Source organism: Eurytemora carolleeae, unplaced genomic scaffold (assembly GCF_000591075.1).
Source record: "Eurytemora carolleeae unplaced genomic scaffold, Eaff_2.0 scaffold499, whole genome shotgun sequence".
Lineage (NCBI taxonomy): Eukaryota > Metazoa > Arthropoda > Copepoda > Calanoida > Temoridae > Eurytemora > Eurytemora carolleeae.
This window is the reverse complement of record NW_019396389.1, coordinates 287,422-309,422: the sequence shown is the minus strand read 5'-3', so window position 1 is coordinate 309,422 and position 22,001 is coordinate 287,422. Positions and strand designations below refer to the sequence as shown.

The 22,001-nt window shown below is 33.2% G+C and overlaps 1 protein-coding gene across 1 annotated transcript in view; it reads left to right on the top strand.

The window, feature by feature from the left end:
- Positions 1 to 22,001, top strand: part of LOC111702272 (lachesin) — a 28,203-nt gene that overhangs the window by 563 nt on the left and 5,639 nt on the right. Inside the window, exons 2-8 of the mRNA XM_023473908.1 lie at positions 577 to 826; positions 11,478 to 11,650; positions 12,025 to 12,161; positions 14,986 to 15,059; positions 18,242 to 18,369; positions 21,257 to 21,284; positions 21,865 to 21,927. Coding sequence (XP_023329676.1) covers positions 781 to 826; positions 11,478 to 11,650; positions 12,025 to 12,161; positions 14,986 to 15,059; positions 18,242 to 18,369; positions 21,257 to 21,284; positions 21,865 to 21,927 — 649 coding nt within the window. The 5' untranslated portion in view covers positions 577 to 780. The remainder of the gene's footprint in view (positions 1 to 576; positions 827 to 11,477; positions 11,651 to 12,024; positions 12,162 to 14,985; positions 15,060 to 18,241; positions 18,370 to 21,256; positions 21,285 to 21,864; positions 21,928 to 22,001) is intronic.

The following is a 22,001-nucleotide window of genomic DNA, read 5'->3' as shown; positions in this document are numbered from 1 at the left end:
TCGTCCTTTCTATCCTTATTCTCTCTCCTCTTCTTTCTACCTTTTTCACATTTTTTCTCATTTTCTTCCTTCCTTTCTTCATTCTTTCTCCTCTTCGTCCTTTCTATCCTTATTCTCTCTCCTCTTCTTTCTTACTTTCTTCATTCTTTCTCATCTTCGTCCTTTCTATCCTTATTCTCTCTCCTCTTTTTCACATTTTTTCTCCTTTTCTTCCTTCCTTTCTTCATTCTTTCTCCTCTTCGTCCTTTCTATCCTTATTCTCTCTCCTCTTCTTTCTTACTTTCTTCATTCTTTCTCATCTTCGTCCTTTCTATCCTTATTCTCTCTCCTCTTCTTTCTTCCTTTCCACATTTTTTCTCTTTTTCTTCCTTACTTTTACTTTTTTATTTCTTTATTCTTAATTGCTTTCCCTTTCTCCAATCCCATCTTTACTTTCTTCCATCGTTAATATTTGTTCTCCTTTATCTCTCGTCTATTTTTATTCTATCTTTCTCATCTTAACAAAAAAAAATCTTCAAAATCATCCCCCCCAGGCAAATGTATACCTTTTGAACTAATCGATGTTAATTGTTGCAGAAACTGGATCGATGTGTCTGAAGCTGGGAAGTTTTTAGCGAATTGAAAACTGATAATGCAATCAACCATTCGGAAACCGTGAAACAAGGAACAGTGAACAAGGAACAGGGAACAGTGAACAAGGAACAAAGAACAGTGAACAAGGAACAGGGAACAGAGAACAAAGAACAAGAAACAAAACTTGAGGAACAAGGAACAGCAGAAATGTTTTCAAAAACAAGAATATTTCTGGTTTTTTTCTCTGTTGCAGGTAGGACAGAAACCATTGTCATAACATTTAAAAGAAAAGAAAACCAATATCCCGTCTATCCTGACTTCATCCTGTCTATCCTGTCTATCCTGTCTATCCTGTCTATCCTGTCTATCCTGACTATCCTGTCTATCCTGACTATCCAGACTTCATCCTGTCTTTACTGTCTATCCTGACTATCCTATCCTGTCTATCCTGTCTATCCTGTCTATCCTGTCTATCCTGTCTATCCTGTCTATCCTGTCTATCCTGTCTATCCTGTCTATCGCGAATAAATTTTGCTTCTCAGCTCAAACTTTTGACAGGGGATATCTTTAGTTTTAGAAAGAAAAAGTTATGTTAGAATTAGCAAGGGGACAATTGTAGAGTTAGAAAGAGCAAAAAAGGGACAAAAATATGAATGATGGAATCACATGTTAATATTACCCCAGTTTAATCCCGCTTTCTTTGAAGGTATTCTCTTCCACTTTCTTACTTTCTTGGAGATATTCTTTTCCACTTTCCCGCTTGTCTGGGAGATATTCTCTTTAACTTTACCACTTTCTTTGGATGTATACCCATTCCCCTTTCACTTTCCAACTTTCTTTGGAAGTATCCCCTTCCACTTTCTCGCTTTCCTTAGATTTATTCCCTTTCACATTCCCACTTTCCTTGGAAGTATTCCCTTCCACTTTCCCACTTTCCTTAGAAGTATTCCCTTCCACTTTCCCACTTTCCTTGGAAGTATTCCCTTCCACTTTCCCACTTTCCTTGGAAGTATTCCCTTCCACTTTCCCACTTTCCTTGGAAGTATTCCCTTCCACTTTCCAACTTTCCTTGGAAGTATTCCTTTCCACTTTCTTATATTCTTGGAGATAATTTTTTTCCACTTTCCCACTTTCCTTGGAGTTCTTTCCTTCCACTTGCCCACTTTCCTTGACTATATTTTCTTGCACTTTCCTTAAAGGTATTCTCTTCTACTTCCTTTCCATTTTCCTATGTTCCATGGAGAATGGAGGTATTCCTTTTAACTCCCCCATATTTCGTTTATAGGATAGAATTGCATAAAATCAACATTAAATTAATTTTCCTGCAACAACTTTATTGAAGAGCGCTTATAATGTGAAAAGTTTCTAATCGCTACCTTTGGCAATACCGCTAATGGACAAACTTTTGATATCTTCGTGGGTTTAAACCTACTTTTAGAACACCAGGAACAGTAAATATCATGGCATTGATTTTACATTTCAAATTCCGGGCGATCCGCGCCCCACTCTATATTTATTTTCTTACAAGAGATCACATTTAAAAATAAAGTTCTCACTATTTATAGGTTATCGATTGCCGATACAAACAAAAAATTGCAGCAGTCATAAAATATATAAAACTTCTTGATGTTTCCGCTTGAACAAAAATACAACACATGAATCGGAAAAAAATTAGATTTATTTCCACATATTTATAACCAATATCTAGTATAAATTTTTACAATAGATGTTCAAAATAAGCTTGAAATGGCCAACTCTAGTTTTTATAAAAATTCAAAATTGTATGAATTGGATCTGTCTGGTTTACTGTTTCTGGTAAATTGGCCGGGTACTTACACACTTTCTGGTGGATTTATCTGACACTATTACGGTTTCTGGTGGAATTGCCTGGTACTCTCACGGTTTCTGGTGAATTGACCTGGTACTCTCACACTGTTGGTGGATTGACCTGGCACTCTCACGGTTTCTGGTGAATGACCTGGTACTCTCACACTGTTGGTGGATTGACCTGGCACTCTCGCGGTTTCTGGTGGATTGACCTGGCACTCTCACGGTTTCTGGTGGATTGACCTGGTACTCTCACACTTTCTGGTTGATCACTGTTTTACGTTTTCTGGATAGTGCAGAAGAGAATGTTTGATATTTCGGTTATGAAGGGTTTCTTGAAAACTCTGACATAAAAAATTAACCCGATATAATCCTCATTTTATTATTATGATTTGTCTCAACCTCAAAATATCCGAACACATCCTGTAAAGGGAACTTAAGTGGGTTTAAAAGTTCTGAAGAAAAGCCTAATGGTAAATATTGGATCTTGTGATAATAGAAGCAAAACATGGAAATAACAACTAGCAGGGAGGAAGGGGGGCAGGGAGAAGTAGATTGAAAGCTTTCAAAAAATCTGCTCCAAGTAAAGGTTGATCTACATCAGCTAAATGGAAACTCCATTCAAAACGGCGATTACCAAATTGTAGAGAAATCCATCTGTCCCCCCAAGATGAGATTGATTGGCCGTTTGCAGCAGTTAACTGAAGAGAGGATGGTTTGTTGTTTGATTTATCTATCAAGAAACGGCGGTTTCTTGATAGTATCTGTTAGATAGATTAACGGAGATGTTCTTGTTTTTACACCGGCAGAAAAAGAGTTTAAGTTTATCTTCTCCCACCGGTTCGACCGTCTCCCGAACTTGATGAATAAGAACAAGGATCTGTGCAATTCCTAGCTTTCTTTCCGTATTTTTGGTGATAAAAACACCATCTAGAAGTTGAGGATGAATTACAATTTTCGTAACGGGATCTCTCAGAGTATTCTTTTTTCTTTGATGGAGGATTTACAGTGTTACATGCTAATTTTTCAGTAGAAAGGTTGATGTCGTCCTTGGATATCTGATGAATAGTTTGTGAATGATGTGATGACAAAACTAGGTCAGCTTGTTGTGCTAAAGCTCGAGGATCCTCATAGGTGTGGAGATATCCACGAACATTTGCTGGCATTCTTCTTAAAAATTCGTTTAAAAACAGAGGAGACATTGTATGTTCAGTAGGAAACAGAGCCAACATTGAATCCATAAGATCAGATGGTTTACGATCTCCAATATCAGGCATAGAGCGTATCATTTCAGCTTTCTCAAGATCAGTATGGGTATATTTCTTCAAAAGACGGAGTTTCAGAGCAGTGTATGGGTTTTTATCAGGGACATGTTCAAAGAAATCTGTCAGAGTAATAGCTACATCATTCTGAAGAGCTGCTAGAAGGTGATGATATTTAGTGATCTCTGCAATAATATTCCTGATTGCACTTTGCAATTTCATGGATACAGCATTTGTTTCAGCCATCTTTATTACTTCGGGGTCACCACTGTAGAGGAAGAACAAGTATACATATGTGGTTTATTCTAAATAGGTAAATAAATATATATTAATATCCAAGAGTACATGTTCTCGTGTTTGAGGAAGGAGACTGACTGGTTCCTAAATTCCAGTTTTCCTGTTCCCGGATTTTTTTTTTTATAATTCTCGAGCATTCTTAACTTTCACTAAGACTCGAATTATTGCTGCTACATAAGTCCCCTTCAAGTCTCTAGATCCATTGGAGGTTGAGACTGATATGATTTGAAAAGTCATTGGAAATAAGTTGCTTTGGAAGGCTGTTCCATAGGACGAAGTTCATCTGGGTTGCTTGTTCAGCTACTCAATTCTTCTTTCTTTTTAATTGAACTTTAAACTGTACTTATTACGATTTACTAGGTTTCCTTTAAAACACTGGTTGTGTAAAGCTTGTCGTTTTTCAATAAACATTGCTGTAGAAATCCACCAGTCACGCCTCCAAAATCTGTAGTCACAAACAGTTAGATTTTAAATCTAAAAAAAAACAAAAAAAAAATTTCGAAATGGTTTATCGGGTCTGAAGAAACAGTCCCTTTAATATATCTATTTATTGCATTCTCCATCAAAATTATAATATAATAAAAGCCCTGTTTATAAACCTTGTGCTGCAACCTAATGAGAAAGTTGAATGGATAAAAAGGTAAATGATTAGAAAAGAAAGTTATGAAAGATTATCCTTTAGTAACGTATAATCTAAATTGGTTTTGGAGCCGGCTCTGTTTTCATATCCAACAAACTTTATTATTCATCTTTAAACTTATAGAAATAATTTTACAGTATCACGGTTCGAATATGCAGATGCCAAGAAAATTATCCCACTCAATCCAATTTGTGGAATTTAGAGGCAAAAGTGATTTAAGAATTGAGTTCTTGCCACAACCTCAAAATTCCTATATCTTTGCAACCTGATGGTGTAAACCTTTGATATTTCAACCTTAGATATTTGATCTAACAGAATTCATCTACCAGGCTACATCGGCGGGAGGTCCGCGTCAACATTATATCCTGTGTAGCTTATCTTTGATTTGAGGCGAGGGTTCACTTCAGTTTAAAAGTTTGTTTCGACATGACCATGATTTGTGGCGTCATGGAGAAAAAAACAATATTTTTTTAATACAAAATTTTCTTGAAAGACTTATGGGAGGGGTTACGCTGTCAAGCTCCATTAAGCACATATATCTATTGAAAAACTTTCTACTCGGAGTTCAGAGTTTAATAATCAAGCAGAAATTAAGTTTGATTTTCAGACTTAAGTTGAGTTAATGATAAAAGTTTATATTTCGGTCTGCAGGAGTGCTGGATATACAATACATATATATTTTTCTTAATCTATTGTAGTTGGCTAATAGGCTTATACTAAGGTTCTTTTTTTCCCTTTCTTATTGAACGTTTTTGTTAAACACAGGGTTAAATACAAAGAATGAGACTTCAGCGACGACTGTAAGGAATTCATGTAGTCGTTTATTGGTTCCTCAAGGGAACAAAACTATAGTTTCTTTCTTTGTTAAATCATTTAAGAGCTAGCAAATTACTATTTCCAAGACAGGAGATCAAATTTAAACTTAGATCATGATGTTTAAAGAGTTTTGGGTCGTCATTAAAATAGTATCATTTGTCGTAAACCCTGTATAGGGTTAGGTAGGCTAACTTTGGAACTATTTATAACACTGTTATTTTGGTTCGCAGTGTTATAAAGTTTTTGGACAGAAATTTTCTCGTTATCGAGAAGGTTCAAGCCTTTTTAGATTTTTAGACAAAATATAATCTAAAAAGATGAGAGCCTTTGAGATATAGAGAAAATTAAAGTCCAAAAACTGTATAGCACGTCGTGCCAAAATAATAGTGTTATAGATAATTTTATGAAACGTTTGTGTTATTGTCTTATTTTGAAATAAAAATTAAGATTTTAAGTTTTTTTTCCATCCTGAATTTAGTCTTCAGACCGTTTAATCAATTTGAGTTAATTAATGTATGAAATATTAATATGATTTATTTAATTTAACTTCAAACTTTTTCTCAGAATTAATCATAAAACTCAGTCAATTATTGTTATCACATATGCTGCAAACGTATATTGTTTAAGAAATCTATGAAACCGTTTTTACAAACATAAAAATGATTTACATTGAGTGAAGTTTTCAAAGCCTTTTTGTATATGAAGAAGTTTGAAAAATAACTTTTTATTTAAGACCTTGCTGATTTTGGCTGTTCTAAGCAATTTAGTGATGACTGCTGAATGATGTTAATTTAGCTTTTGGTTTATCCATTTTTTATATCAACAAATTTTTAAACAAAAGTTTCTAAGTTTTTAATCTTGAACGAAAAATTTCTATCAGATGTTAGATAGTAGATACACTTTCGTATTTAGTTACATTCTAATTATTACACAAGTTTTCAAGACAACACAAAAAATGTACACCCGATTTACAAAGGTACCATTGGAAATTTTATGCTTGCAATCCTAAGGAAGATATATTGTTTGCACTAGAAAATATTGTTTTGGACATGCCACTCAAATAATTGAAGAGCTCTTGAAAGAGTAATTGTGTAATTTAGTTTAATTATCATAATAATTCGTTAAATATTTCAAATTTATATTTGTTTAAAAATATTTCCAATATTTGAGATTCTAGATCCCATATCAGAGATTGAAAATCTTTGATAAATATACTTTAGAGTTATAAACTCTTATAATATAAAACATTTATACTTGGTGAAACTTGAAAACTGTATATTTAGGACGAGATAATGCTTGCTCTTACCAAGGAAAGTAGAAAAGGAACCAGGAACCTAAATATCTTTGTTTACAAACAGAGTGTACTGTAGCTTTTGGAAGAACAAACAACAGCCTAGGCAGCACTGAGTTTGTATACATTCCTCCCAGAATCTGCAGTACACTTCGCTTGTAAACAAACAGGTGAGGGTTCCTGGTGTAATTTCCTTATCTTCTAAAGTTTAAACCACTGAGTTGTACTTTAGTTACTCTAACGTCTAGTTCCAAGTCATTCTTATATGTTATATCCAAATGAGAAATATGAATGTAATAAAGCAGAATATATTGATTTTCAACTCTGACATGTTTCTTCTTATATCCTTGAAATTAAGCGTTTAGCCGACTACATGGAAGAGAAATCAAGTGAAAGGAATATTTACATATTCTGTTCATTTATTCAGGTCTACACAATGCACTACCAAGCCTTTATACACTGTGTCTCAAAAATAGAAATTTTCGCAACAAAATTTACAAAATAAAAAATGTTTTAAAAAATATATCTAAAGGCCATGAAACTCTCTTTTAGGCGAGACAAATTTTGGCAAAAAGAAAAGTTCACATTTTTTAAAAAACCATAAAAAAACACCTTTCAGAACTTGTTTAGTTAATGTTTCTTTGATCACCCTGTCGTATAAGGACTGGAAGCAATTCCAACTTGTACGAAGCAATATTCTCCAAACCAAGCCAAATCTGAAAACTCATTTTTCTTGGGAGTCTCTCATGCAATGATAATGTCTCTTCTAATGTTTTTTCTCCAATAAAAACCGGCCCTAATTTTATGTGCGCCTTGGTGTTGCCCCCCCCCCCCCCCCTCCCTCCAAACCTTAAAAAAAAACAAATATAGTTTTATCTTCAAAAAAATGCTTCCCGATAATCTAATTACATTATGAAGCTAGAGGTATGCAACTTAGTATCATTTATGATTGAAAAATATGCTTCACAATAACATTATAAATATTACTTTTGTCTGTAGTATATATAACCTATATATATGTAACCTATATATGTAACCTATATATGTAATCTATATATGTAACCTATATATATGTAATCTATATATGTAACCTATATATGTAACCTATATATATATGTAACCTATATATGTAACCTTTATATGTAACCTTTTTATGTAATCTACATATGTAACCTTTATTTTTAACCGATATATGTAACCTATATATGTAACCTATATATGTAACCTATATATGTAACCAATATATGTAATCTACGTATGTAACCTATATTCCTATATATGTAACTTATATATGTAATCTACATATGTAACCTATATTTGTAACCTATATATGTAACCTATATATGTAACCTATATATGTAACCTATATATGTAACCTATATATGTAACCTATATATGTAATCTACATATATAACCTATATTTGTAACCTATATATGTCACCTATATATGTCACCTATATATGTAACCTATATACATAAACTATATATGTAACCTATATAGGTTCCTAAACAACAAATTTGTTTAATGAATAATTTTTGTTATAACGTTTCGAATCTTGAGAAAAAGCCTCCAAAATGGACCATCCTCGCGCTTACTCAGAAACTTTGCACTGTAAAAACGTGTGATAATTATCAAATGAATCCTAAAAATATCCTCTATAAAACTGCTCTCTCAGTTCAACTACAGCTACTACTATTAATGAATCCGAAAATAGATATGCATCTAACAATGTACTCTTTCTAAATAACGAAGAGGGATAACTAGGGGGAGTAATGACATCAGTTCCGAAATCTATTATTATCCATAATTAACTAGATAATCATTCTTGTATAATCTGAAAATCAAGTATGACAGTAGATTATGATGAATATTGAAAGGTTTGATAGTTCTGTGCGCAAATTTACTCTATTCCAATGTTCAGCAGAGAACTTTCCTCTCAAACACGAAAAGATTTGAACAATGCAGCAAAATTAAATTCAAAAGTTAAAAAATTCTTAAAGGGAGGGATAAAAAAATTATTAAACTTTTAAAAAGCGCATCCTGCCAAATTGCATCCTGTCAAACTGGATCCTTATAGACTGCATCCTGTCAAACTGCATACTGTCAAACTGCATCCTGTCAAACTCCATCCTGTCAATCTGCAGTCTGTCAAACTGCATCCTGTCAAACTGCATCCTGTCAAACTGTATCCTGTCAAACTGTATCCAGTCAAATTGTATCCTGTCAAAGTACATACAGTCTAACTGTATCCTGTCAAACTGCATCCTGTCAAACTGCATCTTGTCAAACTGCATCCTGTCAACCTGAATCCTTTCAGACTGCATCCTGTCAAACTATATTCTGTCAAACTCCATACTGTCAGACTGTATGTTGTCAAACTGCATACTGTCAAACTGCATCCTTTCGGACTGCATCCTGTCAAACTGCATCTTGTCAAACTGTATCCTGTCAAACTGCATTCTTTCAGACTGCATCCTATCAAACTGTATGGTGTCAAACTGCATCCTGTCAAACTGCATCCTATCAAACTGCATACTGTCAAACTGCATCCTATCAAACTGCATCTTGTCAAACTGTATCCTGTCAAACTGCATCCTGTCAAACTGTATCCTGTCAAACTGCATCCTGTCAAACTGCATTCTGTCAAACTGCATCCTGTCAAACTGTATCCTGTCAAACTGCATCCTGTCAAACTGCATACTGTCAAACTGCATCCTATCAAACTGCATCTTGCCAAACTGAATCCTGCCAAACTGCATACTGTCAAACTGCATAGTGTCAAACTGCATCTTATCAAACTGCATCTTGTCAAACTGTATCTTGTCAAACTGTATCCTGTCAAACTGTATCCTGTCAAACTGTATCCTGTCAAACTGTATCCTGTCAAACTGTATCCTGTCAAACTGTATCCTGTCAAAAGAGGTCAGGCGCGTTTTGAAAAAGATATTCTACATTTAAAAATAACTCACCTTGATTTCGTAGTTTTCTAATATCTATAACTTGTTTAAGACAATTGTCTATTACAATTCCTTGTATGCGTAAATCCGTGAAATGTATCCTGTATTAGTTTTCATATAAATTGTCATATAAAGCTTTGACAATGCAAACAGTGTGAGAAAAATACAGAGTTGTAATTGTCTGAATTAAAGCAATGTAAAAAGATCAAGTTTTAAACTGTCATAACTTTGAATTGGATTTTTCAAAATTATTTGGATTTGAATTTTTAAAAAAAAATTGTATTTTTGCTAAGAAAATCGCGCCTATACTTTTAAAATCTGATAGTTTAAAACTTTGATCTTGAGCTAGCCGAATTCATTGTTGGAAATATCAAAATTCTAAGTTTTTAGAAATTAGATTTTTTTATGCGAGAAACATATATTATTTTTGCAATTTTTTCAAATTCTAAAAATTATAACATGTCATTTGGTCATTGTACACATGGTTAAGAGGAAAGAGGAGGGGGAACCCTGAAGAAATAATTGGGTTTGCGTGTTGTATTCAAAATATTGATAATTTTTTTACCAATTTTTCTTTTAAATTAAAATTTTTTAAAACAAAATTTAAAAAGAGCAGTGATTTTTTTTCTCCGAATGTTTTCTGTTCTTTTTATCTGATCATACATCTGTTTTCTGTTCTTCTCTTTTAGATCTACGCATTCTAATCTCTTGTAGACAAGAGAAAAATGCATTTTGACACATATTTCTGATTCATACTTTTATTTAATTTGAAATCTTGGCGCCAGAAATATCAAATTAAGTATAATAGAAAGTTACTGTTTGTAAGTAGATATCAGATGTATTTGCAATTTTCAGTAATGTCTGATTCAACAACTGTTGGAGGTTAGATTTAAACACAGTTTCTTCAATATTCTTACAGGTTGGAAAAAGAAAAGTCACAAACGGGGTTTGAAAATTCTGAGGATTTCCATTGTCAGAATTCCGCCTTAATAATGACAAATGGGACAAGAATGGTTAGGCTAGGAGTGGATATTTATGACAAAAGAAGNCTAATGTTTAGATTTTCAGCTGATGTTTCATTTTTTCAATAAAAATTTAAAGTACATGTTCATTTATTTCTTTAGCATATTACAAACTATGAAAATGCAGGTATTGGCGATGCTACAACGATACAGACTTGTCAGCCACCTACGTCTATATTTAAAAGCAAAAAAAAACATTATATCTGTGCCTGTGGGCAAAAAAGAAAAAAATAAGACCCCTTTTATTTCTTCAACTTTTAAAGTTGAAGAAATAAAAGTACCCTTATTTTTTTATATTTTGTACACAGGCTGAGTTATGGACAATTTCTAATGTTGATAAATAGCTCTCCGAACGACAAAATATATAAAGCTAAAATCAAAATTGCAAAAAAATCTGACCTGATTGAGCAAAACGGCGATTATTTTAGTTATCAGTGACCAAAGAGGTAATATAATCAGTTGAAATATTCTAGGCACCATAAAAAAAAATTTCTTTTGTTCCCCAGTGTTATCATTGTTTCTGGCAAGAGGAAAGGGGATGAGAGAGAACGAGAAACCCTCCTTCTCTGCACTATTATTTTCTTTTTTTCTAAGTAGGGTATACTGCTATGTTATTCCTCTGAATACTTTCTAAGCGCTGAGCCAGAGCCAGTTGTTGCTGCTCTGAAAGCTAGATGTACACTGATTCAAAATAATTATAATAATTTCCGTTCGTTCGTTCCGACATGCTTGAAGATATCTTCTACGCAGAAATATTTTTAAACAAATAATTAAATTTAATTTTTTTGCAGGTTCAGTTGTTGAAATCCAGGATACTCCGGGTCCGGAGCAAAGTAGTACTCACGGATCAGTTCCAACCCTAGAGAAGACTAGAATAGTTCCTGATTTATCTCCTGACGTGATCGCGATGACCGGCAGTGATATCAGGCTTGTCTGCCATGTTCAAAATATTAATAATTACACGGTAATAATTCAAGATTTACTTTTATTTTAAAAAAGTCGTCTTCGTTCAATTTTTCGATGATTGTCGTCTGATCGTTCAATATATTTCGTAGAGTGGTCTCTGAAGTCTCATACTTTTTGGGTAACACTGTATCGCCAACATCGCAGACTCAATTATTAATTCTTGTAATATGCAGAATACAGGGTTAACCACAACAGATCAGATTTTTCTTAAATTCATGGTTCGCTGCAAAAGCCTAATTATTTAATTTCTTTGTAGTATAAAATACTAGCATTTACAATAATAGTCTGAAACAAAAAACCCAAAAATATGGTTTCAAGATCGTCTTTGCATGTTCATTCTCTGTGGGTCCTCCTGCATGCTCTGTACTTCAGGTTTCCTGGATCCGACACTCTGACACAGATCTGCTCACGGTCGGATTATACACCTATACTCCGGATACAAGGTTCTCTGCAATCCATCCTGTTCTTCAACCCTTGTATCAGCTCAGGATAGCAGGAGTACACAAGAGGTATCATTATCATGATTGTTATTGTTATAAATATTATAATTATTTTGAAAATATTACTCTCCTATAAGTATGCTCTATTCATGTTTCCCGAGTTTGTTATTTAGATTAGTTTCTGCAGTGATAAGCTTCTTAAACTTTCTCTTTACCCTTCCCTCCACTTGCCTTTCCCTCTTTTCTCTTCCTCCTCTTTCTCCTCTCTCTTCCTCCTCTTCTTCCTCTTTCTCCTCTCTCTTCCTACTCCTCGTCTTCCTCTTCCTCCTCCTTTTCCTCCTTCTCTCCCTCCTTTTTCTTCGTTCTCTTTGTTTTCTTCCTCCTCTCCTTCCTCTTCTTCCTCCTTCTTCTCCTCTTCCTCCTCCTTCTCATCCTCATCCTCATCCTTCTTCCTCCCTTACCTAACCTTTTTAATTAACACTACCTTCTCATCCTTCTCTCTGTTCTCTCCTAATGAAAACAGTGTGCACTATAAACAGTAAACAATATAGATTTAATTTAACTAAAACCAAAGTTAAACCCAACCCCAAATTCAGCAAAATCCGATTATTGCCCGCTGTTAAAACTCACTGTTAGATTTTATGTTTAATATATCTTATACAAATACCTCCAGCTTTGCTTTCATTTTTCCACTTTAGAATTATTTAACCAAGCGAAGAACATGTTAAGTGCTTCGACAAAGTTCTCCAATCCAAATTTTGAGGCAAATCGGTCAAGGAGTCCCTGAGTTTTGACAGACAGACATTCTAACAGAGATTACTACTTTTTTACATAGAAGTAGCAAAATATAAAGAAATGGTATCATTGGAAGTAAAAAATGTCATGTTTGAACGACACAAGATATGTGTCTTTATCCTAAGATGGGCTGTTTAGACACAAGAGGTAGTTTTCGCCGAGCATTGAAGAATTAAAAAAAAACCACAAGCATTTTTGTCATAATTTTAAAATGGATTACCCAATTCGTTTTTTGCCAACAGTTTCTTTAAAATCTGAAATTAAATATTTTCATTTCATATTTCTTCCAGTTGTCACCATTCATAGCGCTAACGGCTGGAGAATTCAACTTTTTAAACCAAATTATTAAAATTCAGAAAGTTAAATTTAAATCATAAAAAATGTATTTTGTTTAGAGCTTTTGACGTCAATATTCAATTTTCTATGCACATTATGACAGTCATGACATAAAAACCTTTTTTAAAACTTTATGAAAACTTGCCAACTATCTTGCAAGTATTACTTCACTTCCATTACGAAAATGATCTATTTTGTCAAGAGATTTTTAAGTGAATATGTGTTATATGTCGCTTGTTAGGTTAATTTTTAATCTTGCATAGACAAAACATGTAATTTCCCATTTATCCATAAAAAGGGGAAAGTATGAAGTGAGTTGCAACTATTTATACTTTTATATTATCTATGTGTCAGAAAGTAACCAATTGTGACTGCACATATCATGTATAATTTATAGCTAAATGCAATTTCAGATCCGTGAAACATTTTTTGAGAAACATCGGATAGAAATAAAAATAGTATTATTCGGTTATTAAAATTATCCTTTTCAACCGTATTTTTACACACCGTGGACTATGATCAATTTATATTCGAACCGGACCGAACCCCTTGTACCGGCCTCAGTGACGCGCCCCGCCCTTATCCTATGTCGGCCCGGTTTTAACATTGATGGCGCGGCCAGACTTTTTAAAGTACCTGGCTTATGATCGGCCTATTTTACCTACCCCACAAAAGTTTACTTTACTGTGTACCAGGCGACTTAAAAATTATTATATAATTTTCTGTTTTTCATGAAAACAATCATGCTATAGATATTGCCAAAATTTAAACAAATCGTTTCGTATATACAGAGCGTCCCATATCATCTCCAAGCTTTAACGCCAAAATAAACACATAATACTCGAAAAACCTAGCATTTTTAGCAAGAAAACTTTTGTGTGAGCCCTATTCAATTTTTCAAACTTCTTAGATTTTCTGATCAGTCCCGAAAATCGTAATTTAAACCCATTGACGATCTAATATGATGTGGGACACCCTGTATAATACCAAACTGGAGGAGTTACAAGGTTGCAACGTCGTATTAGTAATTCTGCAGAAAATGTTGAGATTTAAGTGGAAAGAGTATCTCCAAGTTTGGATTTCTGAGCAGTTTCTTTAAAAAATAATTCTAGAATTGTGCTGCTTTCTGAAAATATTGTTTATATGTTTCTTTATCTTGAAACAGGTTTTGCAGGCTGAACAAACCATATTTAATGCATTTTTGTATTTAAATACAAATATATATATTTTCAAGGAAATAAGATATTTCCCGTGTTAGTTCTCCAATCTAGTAACACAAATCTTCAACTTTTCGTCATTTTTGATTTATTTCAACTTAGTTTCATTTCCTGACATTGTTGTACACAATTGTACATAATAATGTAAATAATAATTGTACTCAATAATGATAATAAAAAGAAAAATCAAAATACGTTTTAAAGAACTAAATTAAGCTTAAATAAATATGAGCATAAAATAATAAATAAATATGAACATAAAATAATAAATAAATATGAACATAAAATAATAAATAAATATGAACATAAAATAATAAATAATTATGAACATAAAATAATGAATAAATAAATAAATAATCTGATCACATCCACAATAAAATAGTTCGGTACACAAATTTAGCTCAAAATTATATTTAAAACAGAATTTACGAATCATAATCAAAAAAAAAATATTCTTTTCACCCTATTGACATATTACCACCTTACAGTTACAAATTATTATATGTTATTGTATTTATCCTTTAAATTGAATTCTTTTATTTCAGTGATGAAGGTATATACGAATGCCAAATCTCGACAACGCCACCTATTGGACATTTTGTTAAACTATCTATTGTAGGTGAGTAAATCAAATAATTAAAATATCTAAACTTTTTTCAAATTTGGTTGTATAGTGACATGTCTAATTCACAATTTACCCGTCAAATTTTTCTCAACTTTAGAAATTTTATATTATTTTAAACCAATCTAAATAACCGTTAATCTTAACAATTGATTTTTTCTTTCATTTTTCACCCCCCTCCACCCTTATCTGACATTCCTTTCTATCACAAAAAATGCATTTTAGAAATAATTTATCAATGAATATGACATTTTAAACTGCTGAGAGCTGCAAAGTTTGCACAGTTTTTTTCTCACAAAACTTTTAACAAGAATAAGACAACGATAATTGTACAAAGCAGTCATTTATTTCACTAAGTTTGCTGCGAAAAGAAATATTTGTAAAAACTTCAAACTAATGGAAATGCACAAAAAGTCCATCTTGAGGCGCCTTCGGGATTTCTAGCTTATGCCGCAGGGTATACATACATTCAAGGAGATATAAAACTAAGGAGAGGCAGGGTATACATACATTCAAGGAGATATAGAACTAAAGAGAGGCAGGGTATACATACATTAAAGGAGATATAAAACTAAAGAGAGGCAGGAAGGAGAGTTAGGGTAAACATACATTCAAGGAGATATTGAACTAAGGAGAGGCAGGATAAACATACATTCAAGGAGATATAGAACTAAGGAAATGTAAGGCATACATACATCAAAGGAGATATAGAACTATAAGGAGATGCAGGGTAAACATACATTAAAGGAGATATAGAATTAAGGAGAGGCAGGGTAAATATACATTCAAGAAGATATAGAACTAAGGAGAGTGCAGACTGAGATCTAAGGCTTATGAGTGGTGAGTGCAGAGTGAGATTCAAGGTCAATGAGTGCAGAGTGCAGAATGAGGCTCAAGGTTTATGAGTGCGGGGTGCAGAGGAAGATTCAATGTTTATGAGTGGAGAGTGCATAGTAAGGTCCAAGGTTAATGAGTGGAGAGAGCAGAGTAAAGTTCAAGGTTTATGAGTGCGGAGTTCAGAGTAAGGACCGAGGTTTGTGAGTGCAAGTGTAGAGTGAGATCCATGGTTTATGAGTGCAAGTGCAGAGTGAGAAGAGTAAGATCCAAGGTTTATAAGTGACGAGTGCAGAGGAAGATTCAAGGTTTATGAGTGGAGAGAGCAGAGTAAGGTTCAAAGTTTATGAGTGCGGAGTTCAGAGTAAGGACCGAGGTTTGTGAGTGCAAGTGTAGAGTGAGATCCATGGTTTATGAGTGCAAGTGCAGAGTGAGTTCCAAGGTTTATGAGTGGAGAGTGCAGAGGACGGTTCAATGTTTATGAGAGGAGAGTGCAGATTAAGGTTCAAAACGTATTAGTGGAGAGTGCAGAGTAATATTCAAGGCGTATGAGTGCAGAGTGCAGAGTAAGGTCCGAGGTTTATGAGTGCAAGTGTAGAGTGAGATCCATGGTTTATGAGTGCAAGTGCAGAGTGAGGTTCAAAGTTATGAGTGGAGAGTGCAGAAGGAGTTCCAAGGTGCATGAGTGCAGAGTAATTTTAAAGGTTTATGAGTGCAGAGTGCAGAGTAAGGTTTAAGGCCCTAGGTCCAAGATTGGCTTTTGTTGGCTTATCTCAATTCCCATATTTCTATTTGTGCAAAAACAACTTTGTTTACAATTGGAGGAAAATTGAATATTTTCATATTCCTTAATATCATTTTGCTTTTTCACTTAGATTTTATATTATTAAATAATTATATTTTGTACTGATTCGAATCAGGGAGTTAATGAATTAATGAATATTTTACTCTGAAGGTTTCAGTTTTAAATTTTTATAGGTATTTATTTTTGAGATACACTTTCTATCTTTTCATGATTAGGAATTGAGTCTTTGTAGCAAAGTCATATTTTTTAATCCATATATCCGTGTAAACCTTTGATATTTTAAACTTTGATTATTTGATCCAACAGAATTTATAGTTTGAAATATTAAATGTCTTCGAAATCTGGTTAGAAAGATTAGAAAATTAGAAAATTAGAAAAAGAAAGGATTAGATAATCAAAGTTTGTGGCAAATACTCAATTCTTTTGTCTCATGCAGACATCCCTGGTTTGAAGAGAATCTCCTGTGTTTTTAGTCCTCGATATCTCCTTTATTTCAAGAGAAAGGACATGATGCATTACTATAGAAACTGATCAAGTAATAAACATTAAACTGAAAACAAACGCTCCGTTTTCAAGGGATTGTGCCCCTCCATTGATGGTGTGGCATATCCGATTCGGAGAGGTACCCTGACAAGTTTCGTGTATGAAATGGATATCCATGTTTTTCTCTTTCAGAATTGATCAATTTCATTTGTGGTTTCTCTACAAAAGTGACTTGCACATTTCTTGCAACCCTGACTACGGAGAAACTATAAAAATAAGAAATCTTTAGTTAAAAATGGACACTATTCATTCTATCTTAAAATTAACAAGGACAGCGATTTTTGTGTCAATTTTCATAAATATTAAACTTGTCTCAACCCCAATGGATTGCTCAGATATTTGAGTAAATTGTAGATTTCCCAGTGCCTGAACAAAGAACTATAATTAAACATGTTATTTCAGGTTTTAAAGATAATTCTAAACTAAAAGGAGTTGAGTCTTTTCCACAAACTCTGATCTTATAATCCCTACTATATCTTTGGAATCCAATGTCGTAAATCTTTGATATTTCAAACTTATATTATTTAATCTAACAGAATTCATAGTTTGAAATATCTAAGGTCTACGACATTGGAATACGAAGATATAGGATTTAGAAAAGCAGAGTTTGTGGCAAAGACTCAATTCCTTTGTAGAACATTAATCGTAAGTTTAACTCGGAGCATTTAATCAGAAACGCGATATACTGAATTTGATGTTTCAATCTTTAGTTATATTGTTAATGCTGATATGAATGCTAGAAATGTCTAGAGACGTATTTACTAGAATGATGCTAAATTACAGCGAACGCCACCCGAACATGATTAACATTTTAAGACCCTCCGCCCCTGCCCCGTACAAAAAAAACTAGGAGGTTTACTTACTTTATACATGTTCCATATACATACATTTCTTTTCTAATTAAACAATAATCCGACGAGTAATCTCTGGGAGGTTGTCAATTAGGTCGAGCATTTTTATAAATTAGAATTATTTATTAATATTAATTTATTTGTAGACCCTGTAACGGAAATATTGGGTGGACCAGATATATTTGTGGATGCTGGGAGTACTATCAACTTGACATGTGTTGCTTCATTTACTCCGGGTCCTCCTCAATACGTTAAGTGGTTGCACTTTACTCAGGTACCTAGATCCATTCCATCCTTGTACTCCGGGTACTCCTCAATACGTCAGGTGGTTACATTTTACTCAGGTACCAAGATACATTACATCCTTGTACTCCAGGTACTTCAATATGTCAGGCGGTTACACTTTACTAAGGTACCTAGATACATTCCATCCTTGTACACTTGGTACTCCTATACGTCAAGTGGTTACACTTTACTCAGGTACCTAGATACATTCCATCCTTGTACTCCGGGTCCTCCTCAATACGTCAAGTAGTTAGATTTTACTCAGGTACCTAGATACATTCCATCCTTGTACTCTGGGTACTCCTCAATACGTCAAGTGGTTCTTTTGTAAACTTCTTCTGGATCTCCTCCTACTCCACCAACTCCTTCTCCTACTCCTACTCCTTCAACTGCAACCTCTTAATTTCATGATTTCCATGCAAGTTACATTTGAAGATGAAAGTGCATAATCTTGTTAAACCATGGATTGAATTCCAATGCATTAAATTATCTTTGATCAGGTTAAAATTCTCCATAAGCGAGTAAATCTGCAATATTATCTACAGGCTGGGGGAGTAAAAAAAATTGGATTATAAATGTCAATTTTTTGTTTGTTTTGAATTTAGGCAAAAAAAAATTCAAATGTGAAAAAAATTCATATATTTTGTAAAAAGCTAAAATTATTGAACTTTTTCTATACTATGAAAATGTTCATTAAAACCTCAAAAAAATTCATCAAAAATTGAAAGAGATAATTAACGTAGTCATACCGTTCTGAGGTATTATTAGACAACATGTACTGCAGATTTCACCTTCTAATTTGTTTGTTATATCTCATTCATTTTTTGATGTTCCACAAATATTTTTCAATTTTTTATCACATTTTTTATTTTTATACCTAAAATCCTAAACAAGCAAAAATGTTGAAAATTTTGTCCAAAACATCGATAAACCCTGTTTTGTTACTCACCCTGTACATATATGTACATGTACTAAGTACTTCAAAACATTGAAAATGCAAATAAGTTAAAACTCCTCATTTTAGGTTTTAGACATAGATAAATAAATAAACATAGATAGCTTATGAACGCAAAATCACCAAGAATTGTACAGTCTGCAAACTCTTACTTCTAGGGGTCAAAGTGTACTTCAATGATAAGCGGGGTGATTTGGTGTTTTAATGGATTTCATAATTATTATACCACTCAGGAGTGAATTTTCAATGAGCAATATATATCATATTGACAAGAACTGAAGAAGGACATGAGAAGGACTAAACTAACTTAAATTTCTTTTTACAAAACCATATACACCACAAGTACTCAATGACATAAGAACAGCCAATGTTCACAACCGACCTAGTTAATCTATATAACAGAAATATCTTTAAAACATCTCTGTACATTTATATCTTTCAAGATGAAAAATGTCGTCTTATGCGCAATCTATCTTTATCTATGGTTTTAGATCAGATTTTTCTGGAGATTTTGTCACAAACTGGGATTTTCTAATCTTTGAATTTTGTTAGATTAAATCATCTAAGTTTAAGTTTTGCACTATCAGGTGGGACAGATAAAAGGATTAGAAATTTTGCACTATCAGGTGGGACAGATAAAAGGATTAAAAGTTTTGCACTATCAGGTGGGACAGATAAAAGGATTAGAAGTTTTGCACTATCAGGTGGGACAGATAAAAGGATTAGAAGTTTTGAGTTCGCGACTATAATTCCTTTACGTGAATCTAAAAAATATTAGTGTTTCCACAGTTTTTTTCTACCTTTATTGATTTTAAATCTTTAACCTTTGATTAAATGAAAATAAGGGGCTTAAAATTAAATAAAAAATTAAAATCTTGACAAAAAAATTTAAATTTGTGCCTCAAACTCAAATTTGTTAGTCCTTTTATGCTTGCAACCTAATGGTGTAACCTTGGATATTTCAAAATAAGTTGTTCGACATTTGGTTGCAACAAATCTGGTTTGTGGAAAAGACTCACAAATTCTAGGACAATCGTCCAGATTCTAGGACGTCTAGATTTTTAGGTTTACCAGTATATTTACGTAAATATTTGTGTTCATTTTAGGCATTTTATAAATGGATTACTTACTAAATGTTTTACACCCTGTATTTTTTAATAAAACTTTCTGGATTTGAAAAATGAAAAAACTTGTTTGAACGTGTTTTATACATTTATGCATTCTCCTGATTGATGTTAATAGATTAATCCTTCTCAACCTTTCAAACTAAATCTCTAGAATCAGGAAATCCCTTGGAACAGTCGGAGCAGCTAAATGTTTTGTTCTATTTTATACTTTTACCAGAGGTCTTTTAAGTGAAATATCGTTAATCTTGAAAGCTCGATTTTAATTTTCAATACGAGCCCTTTTAGATTGAGGTTAAATGCCGGACCCCTAATTAAAGTGCCTTTCATGAGATGAAGACTTGATTATGTTTAGGAGATATCCTGGTTTATATACTGGTTATGTTTAGGATATATCCTGGTTTATATCCTGGTTATGTTTAGGAGATATCCTGGTTTATATCCTGGTTATGTTTAGGAGATATCCTGGTTTATATCAAGGTTATGTTTAGAGATATCCTGGTTTATATCCAGGTTATGTTTAGGAGATATCCTGGTTATGTTTAGGGTATATCCAGGTTTATTTCCTGGTTATGTATAGGATATATCCTGGTTTATTTCCTGGTTATGTTTAGGAGATATCCTGGTTATGTTTAGGATATATCCAGGTTTATTTCCTGGTTATGTTTAGGAGATATCCTGGTTATGCTTAGGATAAATCCTGGTTTATATCCTGGTTATTTAGGATATATCCTGGTTTATATTCAGGTTATGTTTAGGAGATATTTTGGATAGGTTTATATCCAGGTCATGTTTAGGAGATATCCTGGATGGGTTTATATCCAGGTTATGTTTAGGAGATATCCTGAATGGGTTTATATCCAGGTTATGTTTTGGAGATATCCTGGATGGGTTTATATCCAGGTTATGTTTAGGAGATATCCTGATTATGTTTAGGGTATATCCAGGTTTATTTCCTGGTTATGTATAGGATATATCCTGGTTTATTTCCTGGTTATGTTTAGGAGATATCCTGNACATGCCCAATTTACATTTGTCTACAGAGTTACGAGTACATGCCAAATTTACATTTGTCTACAGAGTTACGAGTACATGCCAAATTTACATTTGTCTACAGAGTTACGAGTACATGCCAAATTTACAACGATAGCTCTAAACCCTTGTCTGATCAAAGCTGATGGATCTATATTTTTGATTTTCTATCGGAAATTTGATGATTTTCATGGATGATTGATATAATAATAACTTGCGGATTAATGCAGCATAAAAAAGGAAGAAAATGTATTTAATTCTGCTTGGATCATACTATTGGTGCGTTTAAAATCATGTATTTCTTTAGTATTTTTTAAACTTTTATCTTTGCATATTTTTCTATTATTTGTTTGATTGAAATATATATATATAGGAAACTATACTTGTGCTCCGCAAAATTCTAGGACAGCTTCTGTACATTTACATGTACTGCAAGGTAATATTTATGTACTAAATGGTAATATTTATGTACTAAATGGTAATATTAGTGCACTGAACAATAATATATGT